The sequence below is a fragment of the Bombina bombina genome, chromosome 8 (genome assembly GCF_027579735.1).
Source record: "Bombina bombina isolate aBomBom1 chromosome 8, aBomBom1.pri, whole genome shotgun sequence".
In the NCBI taxonomy this organism is placed as follows: domain Eukaryota; kingdom Metazoa; phylum Chordata; class Amphibia; order Anura; family Bombinatoridae; genus Bombina; species Bombina bombina.
The window spans coordinates 241,295,723-241,321,089 of record NC_069506.1 but is presented as its reverse complement, the minus strand read 5'-3'; the positions used below and the strand labels follow the sequence as shown (position 1 = coordinate 241,321,089).

The following is a 25,367-nucleotide window of genomic DNA, read 5'->3' as shown; positions in this document are numbered from 1 at the left end:
AACCTAAGTCTAACACTAACCCTAACACCCCCCTAACTTAAATATTAATTAAATAAATCAAAATAATATTTCTCTTATTAACTAAGTTAATCCTATTTAAAACTAAATACTTACCTGTAAAATAAACCCTAATATAGCTACAATATAAATAATAATTATATTGTAGCTATCTTAGGATTTATTTTTATTTTACAGGTAACTTTCAATTTATTTTAACTAGGTACAATAGCTATTAAATAGTTATTAACTATTTAATAGCTTACCTAGCTAAAATAAAGAGAAATGTACCTGTAAACTAAAAACTAACCTAAGTTACAATTACACCTAACACTACACTATACTTTAATAAATTATTCCTATTTAAAACTAAATACTTACCTGTAAAATAAACCCTAAGGCCTAGATTTAGAGTTTGGCGGTAGCCGTGAAAACCAGCGTTAGAGGCTCCTAACGCTGGTTTTAGGCTACCGCCGGTATTTGGAGTCATTCAAAATAGGGTCTAACGCTCACTTTTCAGCCGCAACTTTTCCATACCGCAGATCCCCTTACGTCAATTGCGTATCCTATCTTTTCAATGGGATCTTTCTAACTCCGGCATTTAGAGTCGTGTCTGAAGTGAGCGTTAGAAATCTAACGACAAAACTCCAGCCGCAGAGAAAAGCCAGGAGTTAAGAGCTTTTTGGGCTAACGCCGGTTCATAAAGCTCTTAACTACTGTGCCCTAAAGTACACTAACACCCATAAACTACCTATGTATCCCTAAACTGAGGTCCCCCCACATCGCCGCCACTCGACTAAATTTTTTTAACCCCTAATCTGCTGACCGCCACCTACGTTATACTTATGTACCCCTAATCTGCTGCCCCTAACACCGCCGACCCCTGTATTATATTTATTAACCCCTAATCTGCCCCCCACAACGTCGCCTCCACCTGCCTACACTTATTAACCCCTAATCTGCCGAGCGGACCGCACCGCTATTATTATAAAGTTATTAACCCCTAATCCGCCTCACTAACCCTATAATAAATAGTATTAACCCCTAATCTGCCCTCCCTAACATCGCCGACACCTAACTTCAAACATTAACCCCTAATCTGCCGACCGGAGCTCACCGCTATTCTAATAAATTTTTAAACCCCTAAAGCTAATTCTAACCCTAACCCTAACACCCCCCTAAATTAAATATAATTTAAATCTAATGAAATAAATGAACTCTTATTAAATAACTTATTCCTATTTAAATCTAAATACTTACCTGTAAAATAAACCCTAATATAGCTACAATATAAATTATAATTACATTGTAGCTATTTTAGGATTAATATTTATTTTACAGGCAACTTTGTAATTATTTTAACCAGGTACAATAGCTATTAAATAGTTAAGAACTATTTAATAGTTACCTAGTTAAAATAATAACAAAATTACCTGTAAAATAAATCCTAACCTAAGTTACAATTAAACCTAACACTAGACTATCATTAAATTAATTAAATAAAATATCTACAATTACCTACAATTAAACCTAACACTACACTATCAATACATTAATTAAATACAATATCTACAAATAACTACAATGAAATAAACTAACTAAAGTACAAAAAATAAAAAAGAACTAAGTTACAAAAAATAAAAAAATATTTACAAACATAAGAAAAATCTTACAACAATTTTAAACTAATTACACCTACTCTAAGCCCCCTAATAAAATAACAAAGCCCCCCAAAATAAAAAAATGCCCTACCCTATTCTAAATTACTAAAGTTCAAAGCTCTTTTACCTTACCAGCCCTGAACAGGGCCCTTTGCGGGGCATGCCCCAAGAAGTTCAGCTCTTTTGCCTGTAAAAAAAAACATACAATACCCCCCCCAACATTACAACCCACCACCCACAATCCGATCAGCCAATAGAATGCGAGCTCAATCTGATTGGCTGATTGGATCAGCCAATCGGATTGAACTTGATTCTGATTGGCTGATTCCATCAGCCAATCAGAATATTCCTACCTTAATTCCGATTGGCTGATAGAATCCTATCAGCCAATCGGAATTCGAGGGACGCCATCTTTGATGACGTCATTTAAAGGAACCGTCATTCGTCGTTCAGTCGTCGGCCAGGATGGATGTTCCGCGTCGGAGGTCTTCAGGATGCTGCCGCTCCGCTCCAGATGGATGACGATAGAAGATGCCGCCTGGATGAAGACTTCAATCGGATGGAAGACCTCTTCTGCACCGCTTGGATGAAGACTTCTACCGGATCATGGACATCTTCAGCCCCCCGCTTGGGCTTGGATCAGGACATCGGAGGAGCTCTTCTGGAACGGACGGTCATACCTGGCATGGTGAAGACAAGGTAGGAAGATCTTCAGGGGCTTAGTGTTAGGTTTATTTAAGGGGGGTTTGGGTTAGATTAGGGGTATGTGGGTGGTGGGTTGTAATGTTGGGGGGGGGTATTGTATGTTTTTTTTTACAGGCAAAAGAGCTGAACTTCTTGGGGCATGCCCCGCAAAGGGCCCTGTTCAGGGCTGGTAAGGTAAAAGAGCTTTGAACTTTAGTAATTTAGAATAGGGTAGGGCATTTTTTTATTTTGGGGGGCTTTGTTATTTTATTAGGGGGCTTAGAGTAGGTGTAATTAGTTTAAAATTGTTGTAAGATTTTTCTTATGTTTGTAAATATTTTTTTATTTTTTGTAACTTAGTTCTTTTTTATTTTTTGTACTTTAGTTAGTTTATTTCATTGTAGTTATTTGTAGATATTGTATTTAATTAATGTATTGATAGTGTAGTGTTAGGTTTAATTGTAGGTAATTGTAGATATTTTATTTAATTAATTTAATGATAGTCTAGTGTTAGGTTTAATTGTAACTTAGGTTAGGATTTATTTTACAGGTAATTTTGTTATTATTTTAACTAGGTAACTATTAAATAGTTCTTAACTATTTAATAGCTATTGTACCTGGTTAAAATAATTACAAAGTTGCCTGTAAAATAAATATTAATCCTAAAATAGCTACAATGTAATTATAATTTATATTGTAGCTATATTAGGGTTTATTTTACAGGTAAGTATTTAGCTTTAAATAGGAATAAGTTATTTAATAAGAGTTAATTTATTTCGTTAGATTTAAATTATATTTAACTTAGGGGGGTGTTAGGGTTAGGGTTAGAATTAGCTTTAGGGGTTTAAAAATTTATTAGAATAGCGGTGAGCTCCGGTCGGCAGATTAGGGGTTAATGTTTGAAGTTAGGTGTCGGCGATGTTAGGGAGGGCAGATTAGGGGTTAATACTATTTATTATAGGGTTAGTGAGGCGGATTAGGGGTTAATAACTTTATAATAATAGCGGTGCGGTCCGCTCGGCAGATTAGGGGTTAATAAGTGTAGGCAGGTGGAGGCGACGTTGTGGGGGGCAGATTAGCGGTTAATAAATATGATATAGGGGTCGGCGGTGTTAGGGCAGCAGATTAGGGGTACATAAGGATAATGTAAGTAGCGGCGGTTTACGGAGCGGCAGATTAGGGGTTAATAATAATATGCAGGGGTCAGCGATAGCGGGGGCGGCAGATTAGGGGTTAATAAGTGTAAGGTTAGGGGTGTTTAGACTCGGGGTACATGTTAGAGTGTTAGGTGCAGACGTAGGAAGTGTTTCCCCATAGCAAACAATGGGGCTGCGTTAGGAGCTGAACGCGGCTTTTTTGCAGGTGTTAGGGTTTTTTTCAGCTCAAACAGCCCCATTGTTTCCTATAGGGGAATCGTGCACGAGCACGTTTTTGAGGCTGGCCGCGTCCGTAAGCAACTCTGGTATCGAGAGTTGCATTTGCGTTAAATATGCTCTACGCTCCTTTTTTGGAGCCTAACGCTGACATTATATGGACTCTCAATATCAGAGTTATTTTAAAGGAGCGGCCAGAAAAAAGCCAGCGTTAGCTACGCGGGTTGTTACCGACAAAACTCTAAATCTAGCCGTAAGATAGCTACAATGTAATTAATAATTACATTGTAGCTATCTTAGGATTTATATTTATTTTACAGGTAACTTTGTATTTATTTTAGCTAGTTAGAATAGTTATTAAATAGTGTAAAAGAAAAATACAACCCCCCCCAACATTAAAACCCACCACCCACATACCCCTAATCTAACCCAAACCCCCCTTAAAATAACCTAACACTAATCCCCTGAAGATCATCCTACCTTGAGTCGTCTTCACTCAGCCGAGCAGCGATGGAACCGAAGTGGACATCCGGAGCGGAAGAAGTTATCCTCCAAGCGGCGCTGAAGAAATCTTCCATCCGATGAAGTGATCCTCCAAGCGGCGCTGAAGAAGTCTTTGATCCGGGCGATGTCATCTTCCAAGAGGTGCTGAAGAAGTCTTCTATCCGGGCGATGTTATCTTCCAAGCCGGGTCTTCAATCTTCATCCTGCCGACGCGGAACATCCTTCTTTACCGACGGACTACCGACGAATGAAGGCTCCTTTAAGGGACGTCATCCAAGATGGCGTCCCTTCAATTCCGATTGGCTGATAGGATTCTATCAGCATGTCAGCAAATCAAATTAGTTTTTGAAAGGAACATGAAAGTCATAATTACATTTCCATCATTCAGATAGAAATTGCACAAAAAATAAATAAATAAATAAACTTTATATTTTACTTTTATTATTATGTACTTCATTCTTTTGGTATCCTTTGGTGTCCTTTGTTGAAGAGCATACCTAAGTGGGATGTGCACGTGCATTTCTTGAACACCATATTGCAGCAGCAGCAGCTGTGCTGGCAGTATTGATAACTTGTCCTTTGTGTAAAATTTATATGGTAAATTATTTCTATTTTTACAATGTGTATCATTCTAATTGCTTAGTAACTGGCACTGTGCCACAGAATTGTGTGAGTGTGTATGTGAGCAGAGTGTGTGTGGGTGTCAGTGAACAAAGTATGTGTGCTTTATTCTCCAGGTAATCAATACATTTCCGATGAGCTGGTGCTTTAGTGCAGTGTTTCTCAACAATGGTCCTCAAGTACCCCCAACAGACCAGGTTTTCATTATAGCTGAATCAGTGCACAGGTGAAGTAAGTGCACACAGTAAGTAACTCAGTGGTTACTAACTTGTTCTCACCCATCACCTGATTATGTCACCTGTGCACTGGTTCAGCTATCATTTAAACCTGCCCTGTTGGGGGTACTTGCGGCCCTCTGTACATGTGTTCCTCCGTCGTATCATATCTAGTGCCTCATCAGCCTCTGACCTCACTGCACGTCACTGGTTTAGATATTTATTGAACCGAAATACCATCAGATATATGTAGAAATATGTATTTGTTAATAAATAAAACATATTCTTCAATGTTAAGAACATTGAAATGTGAAATATTAATATTTTCATGTTGAGTTAGCACACAAAAATTCAAAGTCGAGCACAGTAAGGGCCAGATTACAAGTGGAGCGCTAAATATCTCTTTCATGAAAGCAATATTTGCGCTCCACTGTGCAATGTGCGCTGTTATTACACATTTACAGCAATGTGAACGCCACTTCGCATTTGCATTACTGGGAGGCATTGCACTCTCAAGAGCGTGCAATTATAAGCTCCTATGGGAGCCTCGTTCTGAGACGGCATCAGAACTTCAGCGCAGCGAAGGAGGTACGTAGCGCAGCAATGGCAGCAATTTGAAATATATATATATTCTTATATACATATATATTTATGTGTTATTAAGTGTATATACACTTATTAGCACATAAATAAGTAAAAAAATATATATATATATATATATATATTCATATACATATATATTTACTGGAAACACACAGTTCCCATAGACAGCAATGTAAAGGCACTTTCCTGTGCTGTTTTCTCATACTCTCTTTTCTAACTCCCACCAACTTTAGCCCCAAAATAACATAATTTATGTAAGAATTTACCTGATAAATTAATTTCTTTCATATTGGCCAGAGTCCATGAGCTAGTGACGTATGGGATATACATTCCTACCAGGAGGGGCAAAATTTCCCAAACCTCAAAATGCCTATAAATACACCCCCACCACACCCACAATTCAGTTTAACGAATAGCCAAGAAGTGGGGTGATAAGAAAGGAGCGAAAGCATCAACAAGGAATTGGAATAATTGTGCTTTATACAAAAAAATCATAACCACCATAAAAAGGGTGGGTCTCATAGACTCTTGCCAATATGAAAGAAATGAATTTATCAGGTAAATTCTTACATAAATTATGTTTTCTTTCATGTAATTGGCAAGAGTCCATGAGCTAGTGAAGTATGGGATAGCAAGTACCCAAGATGTGGCACTCCACGCAAGAGTCACGTCAATAGAGAGGGAGGGATAAAAATAAAGACAGGCCAATTTCCGCTGAAAAATTAATCCACAACCCAAATTAAAAGTTTTAATCTTATAATGAAATAAACTGAAATTATAAGCAGAAGTATCAAACTGAAACAGCTGCCTGAAGTACTTTTCTACCAAAAACTGCTTCTGAAGAAGAAAAAACATCAAAATGGCAGAATTTAGTAAAAGTATGCAAAGAAGACCAACTTGCTGCTTTGCAAATCTGATCAACAGAAGCTTCATTTTTAAAAGCCCAGGAAGTGGAAACTGACCTAGTAGAATGAGCCGTAATCCTCTGAGGCGGGGATTTACCCGACTCCAAATAAGCATGATGAATTAAAAGCTTTAACCAAGATGCCAAAGAAATGGCAGAAGCCTTCTGACCTTTCCTAGAACCAGAAAAGATAACAAATAGACTAGAAGTCTTTCTGAAATTTTTAGTAGCTTCAACATAATATTTCAAAGCTCTCACCACATCCAAAGAATGTAAAGATCTCTCCAGAGAATTCTTAAGATTAGGACACAATGAAGGGACAACAATTTATCTACTAATGTTGTTGGAATTCACAACCTTAGGTAAAAATTTAAATGAAGTCCGCAAAACCGCCTTATCCTGATGAAAAATAAGAAAAGGAGACTTACAAGAAAGAGCAGATAATTCAGAAACTCTTCTAGCAGAAGAGATGGCCAAAAGGAACAATATTTTCCAAGAAAGTAATTTAATGTCCAGAGAATGCATAGGCTCAAACGGAGGAGCCTGTAAAGCTTTCAAAACCAAATTAAGACTCCAAGGAGGAGAGATTGATTTAATGACAGGCTTAATACGAACCAAAGCCTGTACAAAACAATGAATATCAGGAAGATTAGCAATTTTTTCTGTGAAACAGAACAGAAAGAGCAGAGATTTGTCCTTTCAAGGAACTTGGAGACAAACCCTTATCTAAACCATCCTGAAGAAACTGTAAAATTCTAGGAATTCTAAAAGAATGCCAAGAGAATTTATGAGAAGAACACCATGAAATGTAAGTCTTCCAAACTCGGTAATAAATCTTTCTAGACACAGATTTACGAGCCTGCAACATAGTATTAATCACTGAGTCAGAGAAACCTCTATGACTAAGCACTAAGCGTTCAATCTCCATACCTTCAAATGTAATGATTTGAGATCCTGATGGAAAAATGGGTCTTGAGATAGAAGGTCTGGCCTTAACGGAAGTGGCCAAGGTTGGCAACTGGACATCCGAACAAGATACACATACCAAAACCTGTGTGGCCATGCTGGAGCCACCAGCAGTACAAACGAACGCTCCATTATGATTTTGGAAATCACTCTTGGAAGAAGAACTAGAGGCGGAAAGATATAAGCAGGTTGATAACTCCAGGGAAGTGTCAACGCATCCACCTGAGGATCCCTGGACCTGGACAGATACCTGGGAAGTTCCCTGTTTAGATGAGAAGCCATCAGATCTATTTCTGGAAGCCCCCACATCTGAACAATCTGAAAAAACACATCTGGGTGAAGAGACCACTCTCCCGGATGTAAAGTCTGGCGACTGAGATAATCCGCTTCCCAATTGTCTATACCTGGGATATGGACCGCAGAAATTAGACAGGAGCTGGATTCTGCCCAAGCAAGTATCCAAGATACTTCTTTCATAGCTTGAGGACTGTGAGTCCCACCTTGATGATTGACATACGCCACGGTTGTGACATTGTCTGTCTGAAAACAAATAAACAGTTCTCTCTTCAGAAGAGGCTAAAACTGAAGAGCTCTGAGAATTCGCACGGAGTTCCAAAATATTGATTGGTAATCTCGCCTCTTGAGATTTCCAAACCCCCTGCGCTGTCAGAGATCCCCAGACAGCTCCCCAACCTGATAGACTTGCATCTGTTGTGATCACAGTCCAGGTTGGACGAACAAAAGAGACCCCTTGAACTAAATGATGGTGATCTAACCACCAAGTCAGAGATAGTTGAACATTGGGATTTAAGGATATTAATTGTGATATCCTTGTATAATACCTGCACCATTGATTCAGCATACAAAGCTGAAGAGGTCTCATGTGAAAACGAGCAAAGGGGATCGCATCCGATGCTGCAGTCATGAGACCTAAAACCTCCATGCACATAGCTACTGAAGGGAATGATTGAAACTGAAGGTTCCGACAAGCTGCAACCAATTTCAGACGTCTCTTGTCTGTTAGAGACAAAGTCATGGATACTGAATCTATTTGGAAACCTAAAAAGGTTACCCTTGTCTGAGAAGTCAAAGAACTTTTTGGTAAATTGATCCTCCAACCATGTTTTCGAAGAAACAACACTAGTTGATTCGTGTGAGATTCTGCAGAACGTAAAGACTGAGCAAGTACCAAGATATCATTCAAATAAGGAAACACCGCAATACCCCGCTCTCTGATTACAGAGAGTAGGGCACCGAGAACCTTTGAAAAGATCCTTGGAGCTGTCGCTAGGCCAAAAGGAAGAGCAACAAATTGGTAATGCTTGTCTAGAAAAGAGAATCTCAGTAACTGATGCTGATCTGGATGAATCGGAATATGAAGATATGTATCCTGTATGTCTATTGTGGACATATAATGCCCTTGCTGAACAAAAGGCAGAATAGTCCTTATAGTCACCATTTTGAATGTTGGTATTCTCACATAACGATTCAAAATTTTTAGATCCAGAACTGGTCTGAAAGAATTCTCCTTCTTTGGGACAATGGACAGATTTGAATAAAACTCCAGACCCCGTTCCTGAACAGGAACTGGCACAATTACCCCAGATACCTCCAGGTCTGAAAAACACTTCAGGAAAGCCTGAGCCTTTTCTGGGTTCACTGGAATGCATGAGAGAAAGAAACTTCTCACAGGCGGTCTTACTTTGAAACCTATTCTGTACCCTTGAGAAACAATGTTCTGAATCCAATGATTTTGGATTGAATTGATCCAAACATCCTTGACAAATTTTAGTCTGCCCCCTACCAGATGAGCTGGAATGAGGGCCGCACCTTCATGCAGACTTGGGGGCTGATTTAGATCTTTTAAATGGCTTGGATTTCCAGAAGAAGTCTTCCAATTGGAAACCGTTCCCTTAGGGGAAGGATCAGGTTTCTGTTCCTTATTTTGTCGAAAGGAACGAAAATGGTTAGCAGCCTTAAATGTACCCTTAGATTTTTTATCCTGAGGCAAAAAAAGCTCCCTTCCCCCAGTGACAGTTGAAATAATTGAATCTAACTGAGAACCAAATAATTTATTACCTTGGAAAGAGAGAGATAGCAACGTTGATTTAGAAGTCATATCAGCATTCCAAGATTTAAGCCATAAAGCTCTTCTAGTTAATATAGCTAAAGACATATATCTGACATCAATTCTAATTATATAAAAAATGGCATCACAAATGAATTTATTAGCATGTTGAATTAACTTAACAATGCTATACACATTATGATCTGATACTTGTTGCGCTAGGGTTTCCAACCAAAAATTTGAAGCAGCTGCAACATCAGCCAAAGAAATAGCAGGCCTAAGAAGATGATCTGAACATAAATAAGCCTTCCTTAGATAAGATTCAAGTTTACTATCTAAATGATTTTTAAAAGAAGTACTATCTGCCATAGGATTAGTAGTACCTTTAGCAAGAGTAGAGATGGCCCCATCAACTTTGGGGTTCTTTTCCCAAAACTCCAATCTATCAGATGGCAAAGGGTATAGCTTCTTAAACCTTGAAGAAGGAGTAAAAGAGGTACCCAGTCTATTCCATTCCCTAGAAATTAAATCTGAAATAGTATCAGGAACTGGAAAAACCTCAGGAATAACTACATGAGGTTTAAAAACTGAATTTAAACATTTACTAGTTTTAATATCAAGAGGACTAGTCTCCTCCATATCTAATGCAATCAACACCTCTTTCAATAAGGAACGAATATACTCCATTTTAAATAAGTATGAAGATTTGTCAGTGTCAATATCTGAGGCAGAATCTTCTGAACCAGATAGATCCTCATCAGAGATAGATAAATCAGAATGTTGTCGGTCATTTAAAAATTCATCAATTTTATGAGAAGTTTTAAAAGACCTTTTACGTTTATTAGAAGGTGGTATGACAGACAAAGCCTTCTGAATAGAATTAGAAACAAATTCTCTCACATTTACAGGAATATCCTGAGCATTAGATGTTGAAGGAATAACAACAGGTAATGGATTACTACTAATGGAAATATTGTCTGCATGTAAAAGTTTGTCATGACAGCTATCACAAATTACAGCCGGAGGTACAGTTACCACAAGTTTACAACAAATGCACTTAGCTTTGGTAGAACCAACATCAGGCAGCAGGATTCCAATAGTGGATTCTGAAACAGGATCAGATTCAGACATCTTGCAATATGTAAGAGAAAAAATAACATATAAAGCAAAATTATCAATTTCCTTATATGACAGTTTCAGGAATGGGGAAAAATGCAAACAAAATAAGCCCCTGGAAACCAGAAGCAAAAATACATGAAGACTTAAATAATGTCAATTAAAAATGTCTGCAACAAACACGAGCATCATAGATGACGCAATTACGTGAAAATTCTCGGCGCCAACAAAGACTCCGGAAATGATGAAATTACGTCAACAACGTAATTCTCGCTCTAAAAAAGTCTTGCACCAAGAATGACGCAATAAATTATAGCATTTTGCGCACCCGCGAGCTTAACAGCCCGCAATTTAGAAAAGAAAGTCAATTTGAAAATTTCAGGTAAGAATTTTTTTTTATTTTTTTCATGTGCATTTCCCAAAATGAAACTGACAGTCTGCAAAAAGTAAATATACTGATAAAGCTGAATCATGGCAAATATAAGTGCAAACATTATATTTAAAACTTTACATATAAAGTGCCAAACCATAGCTGAGAGTGTCCTAATAAAGGAAAACATACTTACCAAAAGACACTCATCTACATAAAGTAGATAGCCAAACAAGTACTGAAACGAGAATCAAGTATATCGTCGATCTGAAAAGGGAGGTAGGAGATGAATCTCCACGACCGACAACAGAGAACCTATGAAATAGATCCCCTTTAGGATGATCATTGCATTCAATAGGTAATACTCCCTTCACATCCCTCTGTCATTCACTGCACTCTGAGAGGAACCGGGCTTCAGCATGCTGAGAAGCACATATCAACATAGAAATCTAGCACAAACTTACTTCACCACCTCCATAGGAGGCAAAGTTTGTAAAACTGAATTGTGGGTGTGGTGGGGGGTGTATTTATAGGCATTTTGAGGTTTGGGAAACTTTGCCCCTCATGGTAGGAATGTATATCCCATACGTCACTAGCTCATGGACTCTTGCCAATTACATGAAAGAAACTGTAATTTTATTACTGTATTTTATTAGAAAAATAAAGCTGCTGCTATTTTTAGTTTTTAATAATATATGCTAGACTGTTTTTTGGGGCCATTTGCGGCACATTTATATAATTAAGCAGATATTTGATCGCTGGTTAATTCTATAAGAGCTAATTGCTACCGTGAGCTCACGGTAGCAATAACCAGCCACTTGTAATGGCTGATTTATTATCGTGCGCATTTTGCGCACCCGCGAGCTTAACAGCCCGCAATTTAGAAAAGAAAGTCAATTTGAAAATTTCAGGTAAGAATTTTTTTTTATTTTTTTCATGTGCATTTCCCAAAATGAAACTGACAGTCTGCAAAAAGTAAATATACTGATAAAGCTGAATCATGGCAAATATAAGTGCAAACATTATATTTAAAACTTTACATATAAAGTGCCAAACCATAGCTGAGAGTGTCCTAATAAAGGAAAACATACTTACCAAAAGACACTCATCTACATAAAGTAGATAGCCAAATAAGTACTGAAACGAGAATCAAGTATATCGTCGATCTGAAAAGGGAGGTAGGAGATGAATCTCCACGACCGACAACAGAGAACCTATGAAATAGATCCCCTTTAGGATGATCATTGCATTCAATAGGTAATACTCCCTTCACATCCCTCTGTCATTCACTGCACTCTGAGAGGAACCGGGCTTCAGCATGCTGAGAAGCACATATCAACATAGAAATCTAGCACAAACTTACTTCACCACCTCCATAGGAGGCAAAGTTTGTAAAACTGAATTGTGGGTGTGGTGGGGGGTGTATTTATAGGCATTTTGAGGTTTGGGAAACTTTGCCCCTCATGGTAGGAATGTATATCCCATACGTCACTAGCTCATGGACTCTTGCCAATTACATGAAAGAAACTGTAATTTTATTACTGTATTTTATTAAAAAAATAAAGCTGCTGCTATTTTTAGTTTTTAATAATATATGCTAGACTGTTTTTTGGGGCCGTTTGCGGCACATTTATATAATTAAGCAGATATTTGATCGCTGGTTAATTCTATAAGAGCTAATTGCTACCGTGAGCTCACGGTAGCAATAACCAGCCACTTGTAATGGCTGATTTATTATCGTGCGCCCGCAAATGGGCAAATTTGCCCATTTGCGGGCACACAATAAATAGCACTCCACTCGTAGTCTAGCCCTGGGTGAACCGAGCCTATATGTGCAGACATCAATTATTAGCTAGGTTTTAGTAGTGCACTGCTGATTCTGAGCCTACCTAGGTATTTTGTTCAATAAAGGCTACCAAGAGAATGAAATAAATTAGAAAAAAATAAGTAACTTGGAAAGTTGTTTAGAAATTATCGCCTAGATTGCGAGTTTTGCGGTAACAGGGGTGCAGTGCTAACAAGCCTTTTTTTCTCACTGCTCACTTAAGACAGCGCTGGTATTACGAGTTTTCTGCAAGCCGGCGTTAGCCTCAGAAAAGTGAGCGGAGAGCAAAATTTAGCTCCACATCTCACCTCAATACCAGCGCTGCTTAAGTGAGCGGTGAGCTGGCTAAACGTGCTCGTGCACGATTTCCCCATAGGAAACAATGGGGCTGAGCCGGCTGAAAATAAGCCTAACACCTACAAAAAAGCAGCGTTCAGCTCCTAATGCAGCCTCATTTTTTGCTATGGGGAAATAAAAGTTATGTCTACACCTAACACCAAAACATGAACCCTGAGTCTAAACACCCCTAATCTTACACTTATTAACCCCTAATCTGCCGCCCCCAAAATCGTCCCCACCTGCATTATACTACTAACCCCTAATCTGCCGCTCCGGACATCGCTGCATCTACATTATACATATGAACCCCTAATCTGCTGCCCCTAACATCGCCTACACCTACATTATATTTATTAACCCCTAATCTGCCGCCCCCAATGTCGCCGCAACCTACCTACAATTATTAACCCTTAATCTGCCGTCCCCAACGTCGCCGCCACTATAATAAAGTTAATAACCCCTAAGTCTAACCCTAAACCTAACCCCCCCTAACTTAAATATAATTTAAATAAATCTAAATAAAATTACTATTATTAACTACATTATTCCTATTTAAAACTAAATACTTACCTATAAAATAAACCCTAATATAGCTACAATATTAACTAATAATTACATTGTAGCTATTTTAGGATTTATTTTTATTTTACAGGCAAGTTTGTATTTATTTTAACTAGGTACAATAGTTATTAAATAGTTATTAACTATTTAATAACTACCTAGCTAAAATAAGTACAAATTTACCTGTAAAATAAACCCTAACCTAAGTTAAAATTACACCTAACACTACACTATAGTTAAATTAATTACCTAAACTAACTACAATTAAATACAATTAAATTAACTAAAGTACGAAAACCAACAAACACTAAATTACAGAAAATAAAAAAAAATATATTTTTAACTAATTACACCTAATCTAATCCCCCTAATAAAATAAAAAAATCCCCCCAAAATAATAAAATTCCCTACCCTATACTAAATTACATATAGCCCTTAAAAGGGCCTTTTGCGGGGCATTGCCCCAAAGTAATCAGCTCTTTTACCTGTAAAAAAAAATACAATACCCCCCCAACATTAAAACCCACCACCCACACACCCAACCCTACCCTAAAACCCACCCAATGCCCCCTTAAAAAAACCTAACACTAACCCCTTGAAGATCACCCTACCTTGAGATGTCTTCACCCAGCCAGGCCGAAGTCCTCCAAGAAGCCGGGCAGAAGTGGTCCTCCAGACGGCAGAAGTCTTCATCCTATCCGGGCAGAAGAGGTCCTCCAGACGGGCAGAAGTCTTCATCCAGGCGGCATCTTCTATCTTCATCCTTCTGGCGCGGAGCGGGTCCATCTTCAATCCAGCCGATGCGGAGCACCCTCTTCCATCGACGTCCAAACGAAGAATGAAGGTTCCTTTAAATGACGTCATCCAAGATGGCATCCCTTCAATTCCGATTGGCTGATAGAATTCTATCATCCAATCGGAATTAAGGTAGGAAAAATCCTATTGGCTGATGCAATCAGCCAATAGAATTGAAGTTCAATCCTATTGGCTGATCCACATTCAATTCTATTGGCTGATTGAAGACTCACCAGAAACAGGGGTCGTCAAGCTCCTTTCGGAGCTTGATAGATAGGCCCCTTTGACTTTACTGTCCCTTTAATAATGACAAAACTCTAAATTAAATTTGACAAACAGAAATTAAGTTTTATTTAGGTATTGGATGAATGGCCAGTGTAAGAAAAACTAAAATGAAATTAATGTCTTCACTTTTTAAATAAAAAACGACTGATTTAATTGATTGATTCTGGTACCACAATCCAAATATTTGAATTATAGATTGAAATAAAATAATTGAAATATCTGTATGCATATTTCTCATATCATTTAATATTTTCCAGTGCTAGATGTTTGCTTTTACTTACGCTGCCTTCTGAAATATACATTAATAAAATTAAGTATCAGAAATGAATTATATGTTGGTTATCATCACTTACATCCAACATTTAGAGTCATTTTATCGCTGGTGGTTGGGAATCCAGGGGATTGGTAGGTGACTTTACAAGTAAGAGATGCAGAGTTATCTTTATATGATGGAGTGAAAGTGATATTTGAGTAGTAGGTGCTGTTACCATCTGTATACATCATGTTATAAGCGACTGTTCTGTTACTTAAATTTCCTTCCCATGTGATAATTGGAGCAGTCCCAGCACATCTCCCTGGAGCTATACATGTCAGTGTCACCTCTTTATTAGCAAGCAGGGTTTCATCAGGGGAAATTTGAGGTTTTTCTGTAAGCTCTAGAGGGAGGGGATGCAAAGAAAAATATGGCATTAGGTGATAATTGTAGAAATATAAATAATAAACCAATAAAAACCATATTCTCACTCTAATACTGCTATGTCAATATTCAGGAGTACCTGGAAATTATTTGCCACAAAATAAAATCTCCACAGAACATCACCATACTGCATTATATAGTATGGTGTCTAAGTCCAATAATTATAAATGCACCCTGCTGTAAGGCTACAAACTTGATACATATCTGTAACTAATTGGCTTTAACTGCACAGCAATGTACTTTTTACTGACATTATGACTATAGCCTTGTTGTCTACAGACTCACGCTCATTTTGGTCCTGATAATTGAAAGTGCTACGAGATATTCAAAGGGATACGCCAATGTTGAACAAGTTTGTAGAAATATTAAAGGTCCCAACATAGCCGCATCACTAAGGAGCATTTAATATACATGCCATTTGTCTGGGATGCTGACTTAGGCAACACCCAGCATCGCCGACCATATTGCCAATGTATAGTAAAGGGATCCCTAGAATATAACTACCCCTAATCCTAATACCCCTAAACCAAAGTACCCCACTATTGCACACTATGGGGCCGATTTAACCAAGTCTGACGGACATGATATGCTGTGTTTTAGTGAACTGCTTGTGCAATGCTGTCCCCTGCAGATTCGCGGCCAATCGGCCGCTAGCAGGGGGTGTCAATCAACCTGATCGTATAGGATCGGGTTGATTGCTGTACTCTGCTCAGAGGCGGTGGATACAGTTAAGGAGCAGCGGTCTTAAGACTGCTGCTTCTTAACTGCTGTTTCCAGTGAGCCTGAAGGCTCATGCGGAAACAGGGTGAGTTGGCTCCATTCGGGGCATAGTAAATCGGCCACTAACACTAAACTAATAAATATCTAAATATTGTTAAGGTTACCAACGACCTACTTACAGCAAAATCAAAAGGCCACTTCTTTCTACTTATCCTCCTTGATCTGTCTGCAGCCTTTGATACTGTCGACCACCCTCTTTTGCTCCATACCCTCCAATCCTTTGGCATCTGTGACACAGCTCTCTCTTGGTTCTCTTCCTATCTGTCTAACCATACCTTTAGTGTAGCCTTCTCTGGGGTTACCTCTTTCTATTGGGGTACCACAAGGCTCTGTCCTCGGTCCCCTTCTCTTTTAAATCTACACGTCCTCACTAGGTTCCTTAATAAAGTCCCACGGGTGTCATTATCATTGAATGCCGACGATACCCAAATCTACCTCTCTGCACCAGAACTATCTCCTTCATTGCTAACCCATGTCACTAACTGTCTCTCTCATATCTCATTTTGGATGTCCTCTCACTACCTCAAGCTAAGTCTCTCCAAAACTGAACTCCTTATTTCCCCCCTTCTTCAAAAATCTCCACCCCCCATGTCTCTATAACTGTTGATAACTCCATCATTACCCCAACCTCACATGCCTGATGTCTTGGGGTCACACTTGACTCAGATCTTTCTTTCCAAAGATCGCTGCTCCATAACCATGTCTGCCTGCTCTGAGCAGGCGGACAGGAATTGCCACAATTCAACCCGATTGAGTATGATCGGGTTGATTGACACCTCCCTGCTGGCGGCCCATTGGCCGCGAGTCTGCAGGGGGCGGCATTGCATCAGCAGCTCACAAGAGCTGCTGGTGCAATGCTGAATAGGGAGAGCGTAGTGCAGGTTGCCAGGTGGGTAGCAGCCATGTTTGTATTGCCAGCTATCAGCTGCCGAGACAATATCGACTGAGCTAGTTAGTGTAGATGTAAATAAAACTTAGGTTCTCATGGCAATATTTGAAATGGGCCTACGCAGAAACTATTTTTATTCTCATTGAGTGCACTATTTGCGCCATGTATCTTACTTAGACCACACAGACACCTCCCTTCCATCACCAAGATTCCTCCAGATGTTGGGAAGTTTGTCTTAGACTAAACTGAAAATTTTGTAAAGTAGAGTTTTTGTAGAGTAAATTACAATTCTGGATGAATAAGAAACTAAAAATACACATTACAGTTTATCCTAAACATGCATTATTTTTGCACTGGGGATCAAATTCTAAACACTTTGATTCAACACTTAGGGGCCTATTTATTATGTTGCGAGCAGACATGATCCGATATAGCGGATCATGTCCGCTGCACATCGATAAATGCAGACAGCATATGCTGTCAGCATTTATCATTGCACCAGCAGTTCTTGTGAACCGCTGGTGCAATGCTGCCCCCTGCAAATTTGCGGCCGCTAGCAGGGGGTGTCAATCAACCCGATCGTATTCGATCATGCCCCATAGTTTAAACATTTTGATTGGTATGAAATGTTTTCTAAAATGTTGGATAAAAGGAAAAGCTCCACCACTCACGTCATAGATACACAAATCACAAATGTTTATTGAAAAATTAGATGTTCAAATTGATGTTCAGAGCAGATTAGCTATCTACCTTCGAAAAAAGAGTAGGCTGTTTTAAATGTTTAACCCCTTAATGACCGCAGCACTTTTCCATTTTCTGTCCGTTTGGGACCAAGGCTATTTTTACATTTCTGCGGTGTTTGTGTTTAGCTGTTTTCAGCTCCTCTTACTCATTTACTGTACCCACACATATTATATACCGTTTTTCTCACCATTTAATGGACTTTCTAAAGATACCATTATTTTCATAAAATATTATAATTTACTATAAAAATAAAATTAAAATATGAGGAAAAAATAGAAAAAAACACACTTTTTCTAACTTTGACCCTCAAAATCTCTTACACTTCTACAACTACCAAAAAACTCCCATGCTAAATAGTTTCTAAATTTGTCCTGAGTTTAGAAATACCCAAAATTTACATGTTCTTTGCTTGTTTTGCAAGTTATAAAGTAAGTAGCACTTTGCTATTTCCAAACCATTTTTTTTTTTCAAAATTAGCGATAGTTACATTGGAACACTGATATCTGTCAGGAATCCCTGAATAACCCTTCACATATATATTTTTTTTAAAGAAGACAACCTAAGGTATTAAACATGGGGTATTTTGACTCTTTCCATGCAACCATTTTACCACCAATCTATGCCAAAATTTGAAAAAAAAAATATTTTTTTTGACAAAATAGCAATTCAAGAATACATTTACTGAGAACGTTAGCAGCATCTCCTGAGTATAATGATACCACCCATGTATAGGTGTGTCGGTTTCTCTGGCTGTTAAAAGGCCTTTTTTTAGGGGGCGCATTCCAGTTTCTCAACTTGGAATTTTCACATCTGTCATCATACACCCATGTCCTATTTGGGACATTTCTGAAGCCGGCTAATGTAAATTACCCCCATCAAACCATATATTTTTGAAAAGTAGACACCCTAGGGTATTTCAAATGCTGGTATTTTAACACTTTCCATGCACTAATTTAACCACCAGTCTTTGTCAAACTTTTGGGTAGTCATTTCTTTGTGTTATTTTTCACACACATTGTACTTTAGGCATGGATTCTCAGTTCCTGTTATGTGTTACTGCCAAAAACACCTCGTATTCAACAACATCTCCTGAGTAAAGTGATACCACCCATGTATAGGTGTGTCGGGGTCTCTGGGGGCTAAAAGTCCTTTTTTTTAGAGGGCGCATTCCAGTTCTTCAACTTGGAATTTTCACATCTGTCATCATGCACCCATGTCGTATTTGGGACATTTCTGAAGCCGGCCCATGTAAATTACCCCCATCAAACCATATATTTTTGAAAAGTAGACACCCTAGGGTATTTCAAATGCTGGTATTTAAAACACTTCCCATGCATTAATTCAACAACCAGTCTTTGTCAAACTTTTGGGTAGTCATTTTTTTGTGTTATTTTTCACACACATTGTACTTTAGGCATAGATTCTCAGTCTCTGTTATGTGTTACTGCCAAAAAAAAACACCTCAATATGTATTCAACAACATCTTCTGAGTACAGTGATACAACCCATGTATAGGTGTGTCGGGTTCTCTGGGGGCTAAAAGGCCTTATTTTTAGGGGGCACATTCCAGTATTTCAACTTGGAATTTTCACATACCATGCACCCATGTCCTATTTAGGACATTTCTGAAGCCGGCCAATGTAATTTACCCCTATCAAACCATATATTTTTGAAAAGTAGATACCCTAGGGTATTTCAAATGCTTGTATTTTAACAATTTCCATGCACTAATTCAACCACCAGTCTTTGTCAAACTATTGGGTAGTCATTTTTGTTGTTGTTATTTTTCACACACATTGTATTTTAGACATGGATTCTCAGCTCCTGTTATGTGTTAGTGCCAAAGAAGACCCCAATATGTGTTCATCAATATCTTCCGAGTACAATGATATCACCTATGCACAGGTTTGTTGGCTTGTTTGGGGGGTGCAATGCCAAATGTCTGACATGCGTTTGTGATTTTTTTTCACATTTAACATATTTTCTTTGCCTATTGTCTTTTTTGGGGTCTTTTAACATACCCCAATTTATTTGTTTCCATGAATGTGCATATATTTGAAAAGTTGACACCCCAAGGTATTGTATAAAAAAATGGAGAAAGTGTATGGTGGTAATTTTTCAATTTTCATTTTTACAAACACATTGCTTTTTGACTATGATTTAGGAGAGACTGTTGTAAGTTATTGCAAAAAAATACTTCAAGTTTTTTTCTGCAAGGCACCCTTAGAACACCTATGTCCCCCATGCATAGGTTTGACAGGGGTTTTGGTAAAAAATATATTCCTTCCAGGTGTATAAGCCTCTGCAAACCTGGCAGAAAAGTGGGTAATCAGGGGGCGGATTTTATACAGCCTGTCAAATTGGGGATGCTCCCTAGGGGGGCACAGGCTGTTGTCGCTGAAGTGCATGAAATGCAGAATCATTTCATACCTGGAGGGTTTCTTTATGATGCCCATCAGCATAGTCGATGCCCATAATTTTTTAAATTCTGGCACATTGATGGGGGCCCATGCTGCTTTGCCAAATATGTTTCAGGCTTTGCAGCATGTTACTGATGGGCATATAAATTAGTTTGGGCGACAATGTTCCCCAATACATCATAGCCCAGAAACACTTCCAGAAACTGCTGGGGGCTAAAACCTGCCACATTTAGGCCAGCATTTGCTGTGAATGGTGGGATATCTGGCCTCTGGAGATGAGGCATTACCCACTCTTCAGCGGCATTGGCAGCAACACACCTCCTTCTGGCAGGGGGCTGGCAGGGGGGCTAGCAGGGGGCTGGCAGGGGGGCTAGCAGGGGGGCTAGCAGGGGAGCTAGCAGCCACAGATACATCACTATCAGTTGAGACTGCATCTAATGATGTATCTGAGCATATGGCAGGGTCAGAATTGGGGTCAGACATAGAAGCGTCTGACTCTGACGCATGAATAGCATACACCTCCTCAGCACTATATCTTTTCTGTGACATTTTTGTATCTGTCACAGAAAAAAATTACTAAAAAAAATTGAAATTTAAATTAAATTAATGAACTAAATGGCTCTGAAAAGAGCCTTTGGGTTTTTAAAAAAAACAAAAAATTAACCCCTAAAAAAATGCACAGACAGCAAAAAAGTACAGCTATGCTACTGCCAGTGGTTTATAGCTAGCACTGTCAAGCTAGGGGTTAAAGGGGCATTATACACTCATTTTTTCTTTGCATAAATGTTTTGTAGATGATCTATTTATATAGTCCATTAAGTTTTTTTTTTTTTTTTAAATGTTTAGTTTTGCTTATTTTTAAATAACATTGCTCTGATTTTCAGACTCCTAACCAAGCCCCAAAGTTTTATGTGAATACCGTCAGCTACCTTCTGCAGCTTGCTCCTGTTTGTGTAAAGGGTCTTTTCATATGCAAAAGAAGGGGGAGGGGGGGAGTGTCTTATTTCCCACTTGCAGTGGGCTTTCCAGCTACCTTTTCAACAAAGCTAAACTGAGAGCTTCTAAGTAAGTTTTTAAACAGTTTTATACTGGATTTTTATATTGGTATCTGTGCATCTTATTCTTTATAGTAGTGTCTATCACATGCAGTTATATAAAAATGAGTGTATACTGTCCCTTTAATGACTCTGGAAATTAAATTAAATTAAATTAGCTAAATGGTTCTGAAAAGAACCTTTGGGTTTTTAAAAAAAATTAAAAAAAAAAAAAAATTAACCTCTAAAAAAAATGCACAGACAGCAAAAAAAAGTACAGCTACGCTACTGCCAGTGATTTATAGTGATCACTGGCATGCTAGGGGTTAATGGCTCTGAAAAGAGCCTTTGGATTTTTAAATTTTTAACAAATAAAATGAATAAATCTCTTTCTTCTAAACACAGGTCTCTCTCTCCAACAAAATCGCAAGTGAGGAGAGGGAGGGAGAGCCACACTGATCAGAGTCAATATTTATAAATATTGACTTGATCAGACAAATGGGATATTTTATTATAAAAAAAAATGTGTGGGAAGGCTCAGATTGGGTGACCCTAGCTTGCCTCTATGATGAGGCAGGCTAGGGACACCCCCAAAGGCCCAATGATGTACTGGGCATCCCCATTTTGGAAGCCTCGTGGAGGAGGGGGGGGGCTATATAGGGACTTTTATTATAAAGTACATTTTTTTATTTTTACTATTATTTTATACCTAAGTGCCTCGACCCACCAAGGCACTCTGCACACAAGCAGAACATCGGAAGCGTGTCTGATCGCTTCTGATGCTCTGCTATACTGCTGAGCTCCACATGGAGCAAATCCGGAAGTGATCACTCAAGGGGGAGTGGTTAATCCGGTCCTGGCACTCCGGAACAGTACTGCAGGATGTCTGGACATCAAGGCATCCCTGCAATACTGTAAGAGTGTCTGGAAGCGATCTCAATCACTTCCAGCACTCAGTTTAGCCGACGACGTGCAGGGTAGGTCCTCAGGCGTTAACTGTCTTTTTTTTTAGGACGTACCCTGCACGTCATCGGTCACTAAGGGGTTAAATTAGAGGTACAAAGGTATCTGTTGAAGCCCTTTCTCCAACCAGAAATTATACTTGCGATCTCATTAAGGGGTGAATTGTCACATATCTTTGAGGTTACTTGATTGAAACTGGTATGAATGGAGAGAGAGGAAACTCCCTTTTCCTACCATCTTCTGAGGTTGCTGGGCCTAGCCATCCTTGCTCACAATGAATTAGAAATGCATCCTTATTACATTACCAAATAAGTTCACAGTGATTTATATGTTTTCATTTTAAAATGTTTACAATTTCTTAAATTTGGATACAAATTGTTTTTGATTGATAAAACACTGGAAAGAGTCAAAGCTGTGACACGGAAATTCATCTATGTCTAACCTGCTGCTGTAGCCCATCTGCTTCAAGGTTCGACGTGTTGTGCATTCAGAGATGGTATTCTGCACACCTTGGTTATAAAGAGTGGTTATTTGTCTCTCCTCGATCTGAAGCTCCTTCTCCGTGATCGGAAGCACCATAGACTGCTGCTTCATAACGGAGCTTGATAAATTGACCCCTATATGGAGCCAATTTATCATACTGTGAGCGAACACGATTTGATGTAGTGTATCATGTCCACTGCACATCGATAAATGCCAACAGCGTATGCTTGTGAACTGCTGGTGCAATGCCACCCCCTGCAGAGGCCTCTAGCAGGGGGTGTCAATCAACCTGATCATATGCGATCGGGTTGATTTCTGTCCTTGGCCTCAGAGCAGGCGGACAAGGCTCGTGCAGAAACAGGGGCATCAAGCTCTATGCGGAGCTTGATAAATCGGCACCAATATTTTGATAGAGGCTAGACAACCTAAATCTTACACTTTTTTCATTTTTTGCACTTCTAGATATTTGAGACCGCTGTTATTTCATGATATCTGTATCTTCTAAAACATGGTAAAGAGAAAATGTTAATGCAATACAATTAAAGTTAGTTATGAGATGTCTAGCCAAAGTTTTGATAAATAATTGGACATTAAATATAGGGCTAGATTATGAGTGGAGCACAAAATTGTGCTTTAACGAGCGTGATATTTGCACTCCACTTGTAATACCAGTGCACGCAAATATGCGCTGGTATTTGAAGTTAAGCACAATGCGAACATGACCTTTTGTTAGCACTGAATGGAAGCTCTTGCTCCCAGGAGTGCGCCTCCATAGGCTCCAATGGGAGCCTCGTTCTGATGCTGCCATAGACGGCACATAACCTAGCACAGCAAAGGGGGTAAGTCACGCAGCAATGGGAAGCAAAGGTTAAATATATGAATATATACATATATATTTGTTTTTAAATGTGTATATACACATATTAACACATAAATATATATAAGTATATATACAATATATATATATATATATATATATATATATATATATATATATATATATATATATACTGTACACTCTCCGGCCACTTTATTAGGTACACCAGTTCAATTTCTTAGTAACACAAATTTCTAATCAGCCAATCACATGGCAGCAATTCAATGCATTTCGGCATCTAGACGTGGTGAAGAAGACTTGCTGAAGTTCAAACCGAACATCAGAATGTGGAAGAAAGGAGATTTAAGTGACTTTAAACGTGGCATGGCAGTATCACAAACTGCTGATCTACTGGGATTTCCACGCACAACTCTCTCTAGGGTTTACAGAGAATGGTAAAAAAAAGAGAAAATATCCAGTGAGCTGCAGTTGTGTGGATGGAAATGCCTTGTTGATATCAGAGGTCAGAAGAGAATGGGTAGATTGGTTTGAGATGATAGAAAGGCAACAGTAACTCAAATAACGCAGGTATGGACCAAGCGCTCAGAATATGACCTCTAGCTTTGTACAGAGGCCTCCTAGCCGGCCAAAGAGAAGGGAATGATTAAGTAGTATGATGTACAAAGCGCCTAAGAAGGCTAAGGTAACTAAGGTAGTGTGAAATCTGGAACTAAATGGGATGGTCCTTAAAACCAATGAGGTGTAAAATAGATTTAATGTACAAATGAAATAATTAAAATGAAACAATCGATTAAACAGTCATATGATGCAGTTAAAACAAAAATAAAAATAAGAAAAACTAACTCTTATGGATCCATAATATAGAAACAGACATAGGTAAACAAATGTTTGCAATGAGAGATGAGTGCCTAGGGTCAAATAGTGTCCAAATCAAAAGTCAAATTTTAATCCAAGATGGGGGGAGTGTCCAAAATGAGAGGTAGTTAGTGTGTCCAAATGTCAAATAAATCAATCATCCAAACTGCAGTGGTGATGTGAAAAAATGTGGAAAAAATGGATGAAAAAATACTAGTGATGGAATGAAAAAAATAAAGAAAAAATTAAAAAATATCTCAAACTAGGTGAAAAAATCAGATGAAAAATGAAAAAAGTGTTGAAAATATATAACAGTGCTCCTCCAATAGGATCCTAGTAGTGCTGTGTGTTCTCCTATATGATTCTGATTGTCCTATAAAAGATTAAAAGAACATAGTGTACACTGTACATAAAGGTGAGGGGTATTGTAAATATGCTTACCAGCTATGTCGTCGCGTTTTGGCACAGTATAGGCCTTTTTCAAGACAGTAAATATGTGTGGCAATGGTGGCCTTATATAGGGTAAGCAAAAATGGTTGTTTTGGCGCCAAATTTTACATTTTAAAACGCCCACTTCCTGATTGATGCATTGTGGGTATGTCTATAATCAACAAAACTAAACTAAAAACGAGTCTAAAATCATCTAAAATTATGTCATATTAAGTTAGAGAGTTGTTCATCTGTGTATGCATAAGGTATTGAAGAGTGTTTTAAGCTTGGATATCTTCATAAGTTATAACAGAATGTTTATTACATTGATTGTTGTGTAGTGATGCC

The 25,367-nt window shown here is 38.4% G+C and overlaps 1 protein-coding gene across 2 annotated transcripts in view; it reads right to left on the bottom strand.

Annotated features, from left to right (window-relative positions):
* LOC128639078 (sialic acid-binding Ig-like lectin 14) overlaps positions 1 to 25,367 on the bottom strand; it is a 434,418-nt gene that overhangs the window by 186,492 nt on the left and 222,559 nt on the right. The window contains exon 4 of one of the 2 annotated variants that reach the window (XM_053691228.1): positions 15,241 to 15,543. The exons of the other annotated variant lie outside the window; for it this stretch is intronic. Within the exon in view, the coding sequence (XP_053547203.1) occupies positions 15,241 to 15,543 (303 nt within the window). The remainder of the gene's footprint in view (positions 1 to 15,240; positions 15,544 to 25,367) is intronic. 2 annotated transcript variants of the gene reach the window in all.